Genomic DNA, 13,747 nt, shown 5'->3' with positions numbered 1-13,747 from the left:
TCTTTTTCAAACCTGCATGACATTAACGTCTTCTTCTTCGTAATTTACATTAGCATTATCAACACTCAAGAAGACATTCCTAAAAAGATCAAGGATTCTCTCCAGGATCTGACCATTGTTCTAAATTAGCTTCATGAAATTTTTCTTGGTGCCATGTCTAACTTAGTTTCGTTAACTTCACTTTATTTCTTTTCACCTGTTAAAAGAAAATGTGTTTGGGGACTGGCCTGGTTGCATAGCGGTTAAGTTCACACGCTCCACTTCAGCAGACTGGGGTTTGCGGGTTCTGATCCCAGGCGCGAACATATACACCACTCATCAAGCCTTGCTGTGGCGGCCTCCCACATACAAAATGGAGGAAGATTGGCAACAGATGTTAGCTCAGGGCCAAGCTTTCTCACCAAAAAAACAAAAAGGAAATGTGTTTTTCTTTTCTATTCATTTATTACCACTTAAATGTCCTGCCCCCAATAGTTTTTTGCTTCTAAAATATTAAGAGCCCTCCCAGAAATAGTTAAAGTTTCTTCTTCCATCCATCCATCCATCCACCCATCCATGTATTCAACAAACATATATTGAATGCCTACAGTATGCAAAGATTTTTCCAGTTACTGGCATTCCACTCTTTCAATAATGCACATGAGGGTGAAAGTCACATGGTTAAAACTGCTGCCCAGCTTGTTAAAAAGAAAGCTGACACGGCAGGTGCCCTTGAGTATTTGATAACGAGCCTGTGGTTCAGTCTATTGCTTTTCCAGTTTCCTTCTGATCCCAGCAGAGCCTACTGCACCTTAGAGGACCCGACTGATGCTGAGAAATTTGAGTAGGTGTGAGTGGAACCTTAAAGGTCTAGTCTTCCCTTTTCTCATCAAACATCAGAGAGAACGCTTATGGCTGCTCCAGAATAGACTAATTTCATGGGTTGTTCAGTTGGAGGAGGAAAAATACATTTTACCAGGATAATCGCTTCCTATTCTATACCATAAGGCAGAGATAAAGCTAAGATTGGGAGTCTGTCTACATTTCTAATATGGGTTACATTCTTAAATTAAGAGAACCCTCAGTGTGAAAAAAATGTATCAAATAGCTTTTCTAGAGACAGAAATATCCTGTTGGATAACATTTCATAAAACTGTCTTCTTCTGTAGGTTTTCCAGTCTCCATTCAAGCAGGTGCCATATGGCTACTTCTCAAAATGTCTTACCTTGTCGCTGCTTTTCCACATAGCAGGAAATATTGAAGATCAGCGATACAACAAGAGCTAAACCCAAGAAGGCCAGAATTGCCCAGACAGAAAAAGGGCATCCAGAGCTTCCTGCAAACAAAAGCAAACATGCCCTTAATAGAGCAGCTGCTCACCCATTTGTTTTGAACTGGGTATTCGCGCAACTAAAACCACTGCATTTGTTCACAACAAAGGACAAATCCTCCACCAAGAAATTAACATTGACAGCTTCTTACAGATTTCAAAATCAGTACTGCCGATAAGTCCCTGCATTCAGCATGGCCAAAAGGAAGCAAGTTTCCTACGTGCTTAATGTTGATGAATTGGAAGACGCTTTTAGCCTAGCTACTAAAATTTGACAACTGGCAACTGATTATAAAAACTTTGCTTCAAAACCAAGAACATTCAAATTACCTGGAATCATACTTTGCTATACTTTCCCCTTTCTTTAATCCTCAGACTATAATCATACATGCCTTCATTATTTACAGAAAATTACTTCGTCCCGTCTGTTAATCCCAGTAGCGTAGGCTACTGTGTGTTGGAATGAAATAATAATTCTGGAATCATAGAAACCCAGTTTTGTCAAGATTGATCATAAGGAGCTTTTCTCATACTGTTTAAAGCCCTATGATTGGATAATGGAAAGTTGATTACGCTTCCCTTTCTTCCCTGTGAAGGTCTCTTTTTTCATTCCTGAGCTGTAAAGCAGGTTCTGTGGGATATTGCCTGTCAGTTGCCCTTATTATTTGTGGCAACATTTACACATATATGAGCAACTACTAAGATCATTAGCCTGATTATATATATAGTGTTATATATCACATATATAATATTATATACTTTATTGTATATAATATTTATATTTATACGTAATTAGGGTAATGATCTTAGTAGTCATATATCCATATGAATGCTGATCTCAGAAAAGGAACTGGTGATTCTGTGCTACAATATATTTACGTATTGAACCAGTATCAATAAGACACCCCCTCTGTGCTAGGAACTGTGCCCCATGTTAGGGAATCAAAGGTAAAGAAAACAGAATCTCTGCCCTCAGGAACTCTCTGTTAGTTGGGGACGTGGATGAGTGAACACATACTTAGAAATGCAATGTGAATATCATGTTCCTTCATACAATGGTGGTCCCATAAGATTAGTACCATCTAGATTAGGTGTGTAGTAGGCTATACTATCTAGGTTTGTGTAAGTGCACTCTATGATGTTCACACAACGACAAGATTGCATAACAACGTGTTTCTCAGAACTTATCTCCCTTGTTAAGTGACGCATGACTGTACATCATTCGGTTCTCAGGTGTAAGCAGCTGAGTTATTTATTGGCCTCGTTTAGTTTTAAACCAGCGTAGTTAGGCATATAGATGATTCCGTATACAGAATGTACATGCATATGTATTTACGATACAGATGTGCATATACATGCATGCCTATCACCTATTCATATATACATGGCTTTTGTTTGAACTAGTCTGTGGCTCTTTCAGCACCAGCATCTCTGTCCGCTAACACGTGCAACCTCCTCTTTCATTCTGTGCCATGTTATTAGAACTTCAAAGGACCACAAGCTCCGCGGAGAACAGGAGCATTTCTGCTTTCTGCTCTGCAGTGCCAGACACATAGTACCTGATTTATAAAAATTTTTTAGGAATTAATTAATAAATGGGAAAAAATAACTGCTAATGGTAGTGAAATGTGTGCTTTTATTTTCTTTAAGGGAATTTTTATGTTTCATAAAGTATAAGAAAATCAAGAAGACTTGAAAAGTCTTTTATCCTCTGCAGTAGACTTACCAATTAATTTGGTTAAAAACACTAAAGTTTGGAGGAGCCTCATTTATTCATCATGATCATAAACCCATAAATATTTAGGAGAACTCTACAACACAATATTTATTAACTATTTTAAATATACTAGAAATTCTAAGCGTTGTGTGGTACTGCATATATTTTTAGAATTATTTACTTGATTTTTATGTTTGTTTATTTAAAAAAAGTGCCTGCTGAGTGTAAATTTTAAAAATTTCAGCAATACAGAAATATAGAATAACACGTAAGGTTTTCTATTAAAACATAAATGTGTTTGGGGAATTTTTACCGTGTTAGTATGTTATTTTTAGTGGCTGCGTAGAATTCCACAGTGTTGCTGTAATATAATTTGTCTACCCATTTCTCTAAGGTGGACATTCTGACTTTTTAAAACGTTTTTCTCTCACAAAAAATAATGCAAGAAATGTCATTGCACAGACATTTTGTGCATATTTGGGTTATCTGTGGAAAAGATTCTTGGGAGTAGCATTGCCGGGTCAAAGGGAATTTTCAAGGAAAGCTTTCAGAGACAGATTGAGCCCCACCTCCAACTGATAATAATCCTTCTCAGGTGGTTGATTTAACTATAATTGTGGAAAATGAAGCCAGCAAGCTGTCTCGCTTGCCAGATGGGTCTCAGTTTGTCTCTTTGTTGTCACTATACAGGGGTATTAATGTCTGATTTCTGTTCTTAAATTAATGATTAAATTAAAGATTTCTATTGTTAAAGATTTTTCTTCTTCTTGTACATGTCACTTAAGGACCCACAGTCCAGGTACCATTTTAAGTTCTTCCACATTTTAAAACAATTTGAGGGCACATACTGTATTTTCTGTTGAGGTATAACACAACTATCCTTTCAGGCTGTTTAGTCAGCCAAAGGCAGACTCTGATCACTCATCCTCCACAGTCACTGTATTTGGTGACACTTAAATAAATGACCTTTAATTGCTACAAAGAGGCCAGACTTATTATAGACATCATCCATGTTTAATGTTAAAGACAATTAGTAAACTCAGATAAGAAAAAAACTAAAAGATAATCAATCACAATCTTATTATCAAGACGTAATCACTGTGGACACTTTGGTTAATATACTTCCAAACTTATTATTCTCTGTGTAGAAATTGTTACGGAGACATAGGATTCAATTATACTGACTCTACTGACCTCACTTTCCCACCAATAATTTTATAGTGTGCTTCTCTTCCTAGCAACAAAAGATGCTTTCATTTCTTTTAGCTGCCAATTCCATTGTATGGATTTTCCATAATTTATTTAAGCAATCCCTTAGACATTTAAGTTGCATCTAATTTTTAGTTATATAAGCAATGTTGTGATGAATATCTTTAGCTAAAACTATATACCCACCTTAATATTTTTTTTTTAGGTAAAATTTCTTGAAGATGAATTGCTGAATCAAAGGATATACACATCTTAAAGGATTTTGATATCTTGATGGCCAAGGTTTTAAAATACAATACTAAGCAGACCCTTCTCAGGTCCGTCTGGGCTCTGTTTTTATTACTTCAATTGGCCCTGACGTTATGTTTATGGCTCTGTTGGTGAATTAACACTCCATCAACCACTACTCATGATCTACCTACTATCTTTCCACACACTGTTCCCGTGTACGCCCCTCCTCTGTGGTTTCTGGAGAAAGTTGTTCCTTTGTCTTCTCTCTGGAGCCTTCTCTCTGGAGGTCCATCAGGAGAAGCTGCCTGCTCCTATCTCTGCCCTAAACATAGAGGACATTACACTTTTCTTTTCTTACTATGAACAACTTCCACAAAAGTGTTACTTTAGGTTTCCCGCCTCTTTTAGGACTTATCTCCTATAGCCACCCAATAATAGAGCATGTTCCAATCATTCTGAAGCACTTGAAATTTCCAATAGATTCCATACTTACCATTTCATGTCTCATGTCTCTGCCTATTTACTCCTTTATCTGAATTACCTTTCCCCTTAGTATCTGACAAATTCCTAGTCATCCTTCAAGAGTACCTTCTCTTTGAAGCATTCATTCAATGCTGCCTGTCCCTCCCCAAGTGACATCTTATGCATCCCTCTTTGTTTCAACAAGTATTGAATCAACCATTTATGCAGGAAAACCTCTCCCTCACTAAACTGTGAACTTCCCAAAGGACAGAAAGAATGTTATATTCATCTTTGTCTTCATGCCTCAATTTCCTCATTGTACTTATTGTTATGGGGATTAAATGAGTTGAGACATGTAATGAGATTTGTAGAATAGTGTTTCTCACTAATAAAATGCTCAATAAATGTTAGCCAAGGTTATTCTTATTCTTATCTCACTATTAGTAAGACTCCTATTATTATTTCTGCAACTTATTCAGCATGAAACAGGTGCTCAGTAAACGTGTCCACTGACAAACTGGAGTGAAGAAGGGAAATATAATGACCACAGTCAACAGAAAAGGTTCTGCTCAAGTGTGAATTCCAGACACATCCACAGCCCAGGACAGACAAGTTGAGGATTCTATTACATTCGTCTCTAGTGCTATTGACAAAGGATCTACCTCCCCGCAGCTGGGAAATAGAGCCCTGTGAGAAGAGGAGCTCATTGGGCCACTGTGGCTCTGGTGAAAGGACTCATCAACAGCATCCTAGTTCTCTCTGCCCTGGATCTATATTTAACAAAAAACCTACGGATTATTAATTTCTTTCCCAGTAAACTTGATACGAGGAAGTTGGTGCTAACAGCTAGCTATCTGATTAGATTTATGGGAGTGGTAACCACTATAAATGAAAATTTTTATTTTCTTGCTTAAAAATCAGTCTTTGGGGAGTTTGATTAGCATCAGTAAAACCTCTTGGAGGGGAATTTAGAGAACATCACTAGTTGGGGTAAGCTGTATGAGCCCACTGCAACCCTAGGAAATACATGCTCACCCGAAACTGGGATGTTAAAAACAGAAGAGTGAAGGTGAGCAGAAACAATCTCCTCATGGGCACATTATAATTTTAGGAAGCAGAAAATGGGATGTGCTTTCATTCTCTTCTCTTCAACTTTTACATTAAAGATCTAATATGTTTATTTTTACTTATTAAATGCATACCCACCTACTATGAGAACAGAAAAATGGATGTTTTCGTATATGCTTATAATATTCATAAACCAAGAGTAACCTCATGAAATAGTTGTTCTCTCTAGTTATTGTCAGAGAAAGAATGACGGAAGAGTAACTACTTAAAATTCAAATTACTGTTTTTGACAGATGTTCTTCATTATCTTTTTTAGCCCAGTAGTTATGTATCATAGTATAGTATACTATAACTTACCTAAGAACACATTTCACAGCTAATTTATTATAGAGTTGACCAGAAAGTTGCATTGCTTAAAATTAAGCATTTAATGGATGTATTAATAATTTACCTTTGGCCAACTGAGTGACTTCTAACCTTGCTTTAGAAATAGTCCAATCTAGAGTCATTGCATCAAATCCCTACGACATAGACTTTGGGACCTTCATCATTCTCTCAGACACATGCTGAAAGGATGCAGAACTGATTTGGGAAGGAAATTGTGACCCTGCCTGTAGATTCTCTCTGAATCTAACTCTGAATGGAGGTAGAATGGGCTTTGATGACTTTCTATGCTGTGACATGCCCCAGTTATCTTCCCAAAATTTCTGAAGAGAATATCAAACCTGCTCTCATCTCAGCTGACAATCTGCCCTAAAATGGCAACAGAGACCTGAACTTCAGGTTGTAGTCAGAAAATAAAAATTAAAACTCTCGGGGCTGGCCCCGTGGCTGAGTGGTTAAGTTCACGCGCTCCGCTGCAGGCAGCCCAGTGTTTCGTTGGTTTGAATCCTGGGCGCGGACATGGTACTGCTCATCAAACCACGCTGAGGCAGCGTCCCACATGCCACACCTAGAAGGACCTACAACGAAGAATATATAACTATGTACCGGGGGGCTTTGGGGAGAAAAACTCTCTGTTGCTCTTTTTTGTTCTCTTCCATTTTCCTCCTTTGTTATTCGGGAAAAATAAGTCCCATTTTGAGAAAAAGAACCAACTGTATGAAACTTGCCATTGAATTCATTAATTATAGGATTGCTAGGGACTAGAAGACAGTCTCATAAAGTCATGCACCACATAAACGGGTTTTGGTCAATGACCCACTGCATATAAAATAGTGGTCTCATAAAATTAGTACCATCTAGATTACGGATGTAGTAGGCTATACTATCTAGGTTTGTGTTAGTATACTCTATGATGTTCACACAACGACAAGATTGCATAACAGCGTGTTTCTCAGAACTTATCTCCATTGTTAAGCGACACGTGACTGTACATCATTTTGTTCTCATGTATAAGCAGCTGGGGATCTCCTCACCAACTGATGCATTTTTACTCTTATAGTCCTTATAAATATTGTCATTGATCATTGTCAGTACTTGTGTGTCATTTGACACACAATCTGTCTTAAGCAAATCTCCAGGATTATATGATACTCATTTTTGCGAACTGATCGTATCCTTTGTTCCTTATTTTCCCTTAGTCGTCATTTATTTGGTTGGCCCTTATGCTGTTCTATGTATTTCTAATACCTCTCTTTCTGGGGAAGGGATAAGACAGCGAATAAATATGTAGAAAACAGTAACAAATCTCTAGAGCTTGTCCTTGAGAGAACTAATGAACTCAATCTCTATCCTACTTAGTGTTTTTTTTCTTTCCATTTCTCACAGCATCTAGTATTTAGTATATTTTCAATAAATAGTTGTGGTTTGGGTAAATAAAATGTAGCACAACATAAAAAGGTATACTTTAAGGCAGTAAGCAGAAAGCCCTAATCTTACTTTAAATATTATGCTGATTCCAGCTATAAATTATCCTATTATTTGCACAAAATTGTATTTAAATGAAAAGTTTCCCTTTCTCCTTTTTAATTAAAGGGAGCGTTGAAAAATTTGTATTAGGCCATTAACTGCTACAAGAAGATCATTTTGCCCTCAGCTGCAAAGAAACAACCAAGTCAATATCATGAGCCTACATCTTACATAACGGCTTTGAGGAAAGTCCTAATAATTTTCATGAAATATATCAGCAACACTAAGACAAGAATTTGGACCACACTGTACATTCCTCTGGGCCTGGGTTTTGTTATTTGCTGTAACAGTAAATTTGTTTCACATAACCAATTGGAGGCCTTCTAAAACACGGGCTAAATTCTAATGCATGGTGTTGGTTTAGCAAGATCTCCAGTTTTCTTCTGATTTTAGGAGTCTGTAATTTCTATATAACCCTTCTGTTTTCCAATATATCTTTCCTTTTGTAATGTGATCTGAGTTTTAAATAAGAAGAATTTTATTTAGAAGCTTTGTATCCCATGACATTCTTGATAACGTTCATGATTTTTTGACTGCCAACAATGAATGCCCCCATTCTGAAAAATAAAACATAAACGAGAAGAGAAGAGACTGAGTGGCTAAAGGGTGGAGATTTTCCACTTGAATGGTAGATCTGTATAAATTTTCACACACACACACTTCACACCTCCCCTTTCCCAGTTATTTTCTGTACACAGTATGAAAATCTCCAGACCCATGTGTGTATCTGCTCAGTACACAGTGCCTCTTATAATAGTGGATGCACAAAGTGCTTAAAGATTCCTGCCCAACAAATGCAGTCTTCAGTATCATTACTCACTAATTGTAATTACTTTCATCTACAGAGTTTTCATCATTTGAAAAAGAACACCCACACAATTTGAATTTAGCTATTTACACTGCTAAAAAGCCAAAGGCCTCAAGAAGTTATTAGTGGGGCAATGTCAGCTGGAAAAACTGTGATTCAAGTTTCTATCTAGCTTTCAACCAGCGGGAGCTAACAGTACTAAGTTTAATTATAAGACCTCTGACTCCCTTAAAGCCAATGGTACTTGGACAGCATTTGGAATTCACAATTACATGTGCTCTGGAAGGAAACTCAGCTAAGCAAATGTGATGTCTTTCTTCCGGCAGGTTTAATTCATACAGCAGCCTTTACTTAAACAATTAACAGTAGAAAAGCAATAAATATAATGCCTTAATTGTTTCTCCTTCAGGGGGTCTCTAACTGAGACAAATGTATGAGTTTAGAGTATATAGGATATGGCTTTTCCTGATGGTTTCTCTTTCTTGGATTCTAAACTCTGTCAGAGTAGAGACCATTTCTTCTTTGCATTTGTATTCTTTCTTCTTTGCATTCTTTGCATTTGCGTGAATGTGTGTATCTATTTTAGGCATACCAGAAAGTTCAAACTAAAAGTTCTGATATAACAACCCTCATGGCTTCCACTCATAAAACGAGTTTTTCTTACTGTAGTGGTGGTTTGGTGCCAAACTAGGCACGTTCTTGGTGACTCTCTGAATGTAGCACGTTGTCACTATCCACACAGGCCCCGCCACCACTCCATCCCCATCACCCCATCAGTGAAGGCATTACAGTCATACACAGGAGCACTGGATGGGATTCTCAAATCCAGTCCCAGGCTTTCAAGTAAACAAGACATTTGTTCTAAGGCAGAATTTGAAAATGTCAACCTTAAATGAGTGTCTATTATGAACAGCGGTCATTTGAGAGCTGAATAGTTTATATTGTGGAGGGGCCGTGAGGGGAGAGGGACAATAGCAATACGGGACATTGGAATGTCTGTTTCAAAGAGTGAGGAGAAAGAGAGTGAGTGAAGTCACTTAGTCACTGTGTGACTTTCTGCAAATCACTGAACCTCACTAATCCAACCGTAAAACTGGAGTTTAGATCCCATCTGTGAGACATCAAGGTCCCCTCGTTCTGATTACATCAGGCTTACTCGTAACCAATACTTGCTGAGTTTAACTGAGGAAACCGTCCATATGGGAGTGAGGTGGAGGGTAAATTTAAGACAGGATGCTATGGTTCCTCAAGTACTAGACTCCTTGTCACTTTTGTAATTAAACTTCAACTGGGATTGGTAAACTTCAGAAATCCTACAGGGACTGAAGTGCTACCAGAAGCCCTGCTGTAGGTGAACCTCCCTATATCTGTATTTGGCTGCTCCATTTTAAATATAGACTTACTGTTCCTATTGGAGAAGCATCTTGGTAAGACCCTCTGAAGATGGCATGGATGTGGGGAAACTCATCCAACAAAATACGTTAACTATGATGTTTCTTTAATGTTTTTAAAAGACCCGTTCATTTGCTTTCTCTTATTTTTAATTCAGGAATGCTGAGAAAATTAAATGAAAAGTACCTGGAAAAGTGTCCAATAATGATATTTACTATTAACTAGCAATTTGTGGACATAATTTTCAGAGCTGTGACCTTTAAGTGACCATCTTTCTTAGAATGACTTTCCTTAAAATTGTTGCCAAACATTCCCTAAATTAAATGATAAAACGTTGCCTCTGACCTATCTTTAAAGAACATCTGAGTTTCAAAGATGATTCATAAATTCGTTCTAACCAGTCTCTAAAAGAAGGGTTTCATTGTTCCCAAAAAGGTGATTGAGGCTCAAGGGATGACAAAACTGAGCACAGACGATGAAAATCCTTTTTTTCCAAAAACAGCAATGTGTAACTAAATTGTGGATCATTGTTTAAACTAAATTAACAGTAGCCCGAAGAAATTGTTTTCACCATTTGATTCAGCCAGTATTGATTTTATGTGAGTGCAGAAACACAGGAGGAATTATGACACTGGCACATTTGTTGATGCAGAGACTACAAGGCATAGAAGTAGGAGAAAAGGAAAGATCTGGGTTTTTCTTTTTGTACACTGTCTTATTTAACTGGGATAATTTCACCTTTTCATTGTATTCACGTTGTTTTTACTTCAACTATCTAAATGCAAAAAATATTATCATCTGGTTCTCTTCTTTCATATTAAGGTTTTCTTGGGTTTTGGTTTTGGGATTTTTTTTTCCTTTTAAGATTTATGAGGTTTTCTTGGCAACTACATTACACTTTTACCTCTTCTGTAGAGTTGTAGAAGGTCTTAATTGACCATAGAGGAGCTCCTGTCCTACATCTGAAGGGAAAATCTAACCTACAAAATGCTATGGAGGAAATTTGATCATATCCTTTATATAATTAGAATGAATGAATCCTGGAAATAGTTGAATGTCATATTCACTGCCTTTGGCCTTGTCACCCTTCCCGAGTTCCCTACCACCATCAGTTCACAGTGATTGTTCATAGCGCGTTGCTGTGTCTACTTTTTGCAGGGCACTAGAGAACCTGGAACAATTGTTTTTGTTCTTTGCTAATCTAAGAACCTGGAAAAGATAAGGAAAGGTGTGAAAATCATACGTCAGCTTATGTTCCCTGTGTGATTAATCCAATCAATTGATTCTAAAATCCAGCAAACAAAACACTGGGAAGCTAATTCATGGAAATTATAATGTGTAATATCTTTATAATGACATACAAATTGATAAAAGTACTATAAGCAAAACAATTAAGCAAAAGATGTAATCAGACAACTCACAAGTGATAGAATTATAAACAGTTTAAAAATCCATGCAAAAATGTTCAAGTTCATTACAATCAAAGTAATGCACATTAAACAATGGGTTAGCACCTTGTGTTTATCAAATTAGCAAAGATTTTCTCAAATGATACAAGCCTCTTAAGGAGAAACACTGCTAGGATGAGATGAGTGTGAATTGGCTTCAGCTTTGGAAAGCAGTTTGGCAATAATGAGACAAAATATTCATAACCTCTTATTCAGTAATTTCAATTCTAAAAATCTTTTCTAAGGAAATAACTCAATATAAAAAAGCTATAGAGTTGTTCATCTTTCTGTCATCTAAAGTATTAAAAAATTGTATACAATATAAATGTCCAGCAATAAACAAGTAACTAAGTAAACTATAATTAACTCAATAAACGTCATTTTGTGCATTCATTTAAAGTGATTAGCCAGAAGTTATCATAAGAAGAGAAATGGTTATGTTATGTTAGTGAAAAAAGGATATATGATTTTATGTATATTATTATTTAATTTATGAAAAGCTAACCAAGTGGAATGTATAGAAATAAAAGTTGGAAGGAAATACAACGTAATATCTTGTGTTTTTTAAGGTGATGGGAACTATGTAAACCTTTTTCTTTTACCCATATATCTCGCGGTTCTCCCACTTTATATAATAGGCATGTTTTCTCTTACAACAAAAAGATGGGTTTTAAAGAAATAAAAAGTACGTAAAAGAATAAAAGAGGAATGAACCATCACGATGTGCAACAGACACTCAGCTAATGGATGTGGACTCAACCCTCGTAGTCTATGCATTTCCAGCGGCCTTTGCAAAATTATCATCTCTCTGAATGCTGACAATTGGATTGATTTCTAGGAAGATAATATGGTTCCCAAACTCTACAGAATTAGAATGCGGTTACTCCTAAACTGCTTTATAACTAAACTAAAGAGGAATATGCACGGTCAATGAAAGCTTCTTTAAAAATAACAAGTACTTTAAACAGCATAATTATCAATGAACACTTACTGAACAGCTACAACTAGCTTAATATTACAAAATATTGACCAATTTTTTTGTTTTAAGGGAAAATAGTCAACTTATTCTCATTGATATATTTGAAAATGCATTCTAATTATATTAAAGTTCATCTCACATTTTAAAAATAATTGTGTAAATTGATTTACTTTCCACATCTTAAGTGTCTTTTTGTTAGAGACTTGGAAACTATTAAATGAATTTTTAGGCATAGGAATGGAGCAAAAGAATTTAAAATGCCACTTACCTGACATGCTTCTTTTCTCAAAGAAATCTTCATGTAATCATAAGGCAAGTGTATGGATTAAAAATACTCCCGCCAACTTTATTCTAAGTGATGTTGCTCTGTCATGTGAGAAACAGCGTGGCAGTAAAGCCTCTCTTTGTCTGTACCTCAGTTCTTTCTCTTTTCTGTTTCTTAAAATCTTTTGTGTGTACTTTGTTCAGTTACAAACAGGAAATGTGGTGATGGAGGCTTCTAGAGTTTTCATCTGAAACCAATAAGCTCTTAAAGGTTCGTGTAACGTGAGAAGAAAAATCCCACAAGCTTCCATTCTCTGGTATTTGAATTTTTATCAATATAAATCTGATCTAAAAGAAATAATGAAATGAAGGTATGAATTAAACTAGGAGGGATCTCCTATCTTTCTGGAGAGAATCCAGGGATCTCCTCGCAAGTGAGGGCACAGGAAACAAAATAAAATATACTAAACCAAGGAGGAAACAGTGAGAAACCCCCAGGTGTGCTCAGCTGTCGGTTGTTTTCTTTGAGGCGTGGCAGAGAAGAGGGGACTGGCACTTTTGAACACTTACTACCTTATATACCAGGTACCATCTGCACACCACCCCGCTGGAGATTGGGTGCCTACTTTCTTTCTCACCATCCCTTATCCCACCAATGTGAGTCCCTCTGTCCAATCTAGGGCCAATGGGCAACAAGCTCCAGCTCTCAATCCCCACTCCAGTGTCTCAATATCAGAAATTCTTAAAGGTTAGTGTTCACAAGTGTGTTATGTGGCACTGGTTTAACACGCATATTCCTGAATCACAATATTTGGAGTGCAGCCCAGGAATCTGCATTTTCACAAGCATCCCCTACTTATTTTTAGATAGATGTTCTGGACAATGCTCTGAGAAACTCACATATATGTCAATAGTAATATTTTATTTTTAGCATCAGTCTGTTTAAGCT

General features: G+C 36.7%; 1 protein-coding gene across 1 annotated transcript in view; it reads right to left on the bottom strand.

Annotated features, from left to right (window-relative positions):
* Positions 1-13,332, bottom strand: part of TRAT1 (T cell receptor associated transmembrane adaptor 1) — a 35,238-nt gene extending 21,906 nt beyond the window's left edge. The window contains exons 1-2 of the mRNA XM_014858535.3: positions 12,803-13,332; positions 1,205-1,315 (exon numbers count right to left, since the gene is read on the bottom strand). Coding sequence (XP_014714021.1) covers positions 1,205-1,315; positions 12,803-12,809 — 118 coding nt within the window. The 5' untranslated portion in view covers positions 12,810-13,332. The remainder of the gene's footprint in view (positions 1-1,204; positions 1,316-12,802) is intronic.
* Positions 13,333-13,747: the final 415 nt, after the last annotated feature.

This window comes from Equus asinus, chromosome 5 (genome assembly GCF_041296235.1).
Source record: "Equus asinus isolate D_3611 breed Donkey chromosome 5, EquAss-T2T_v2, whole genome shotgun sequence".
Taxonomy (NCBI): Eukaryota; Metazoa; Chordata; class Mammalia; order Perissodactyla; family Equidae; genus Equus; species Equus asinus.
The sequence above is the reverse complement of the archived record's forward strand: the minus strand, read 5'-3'. Positions and strand labels throughout refer to the sequence as shown.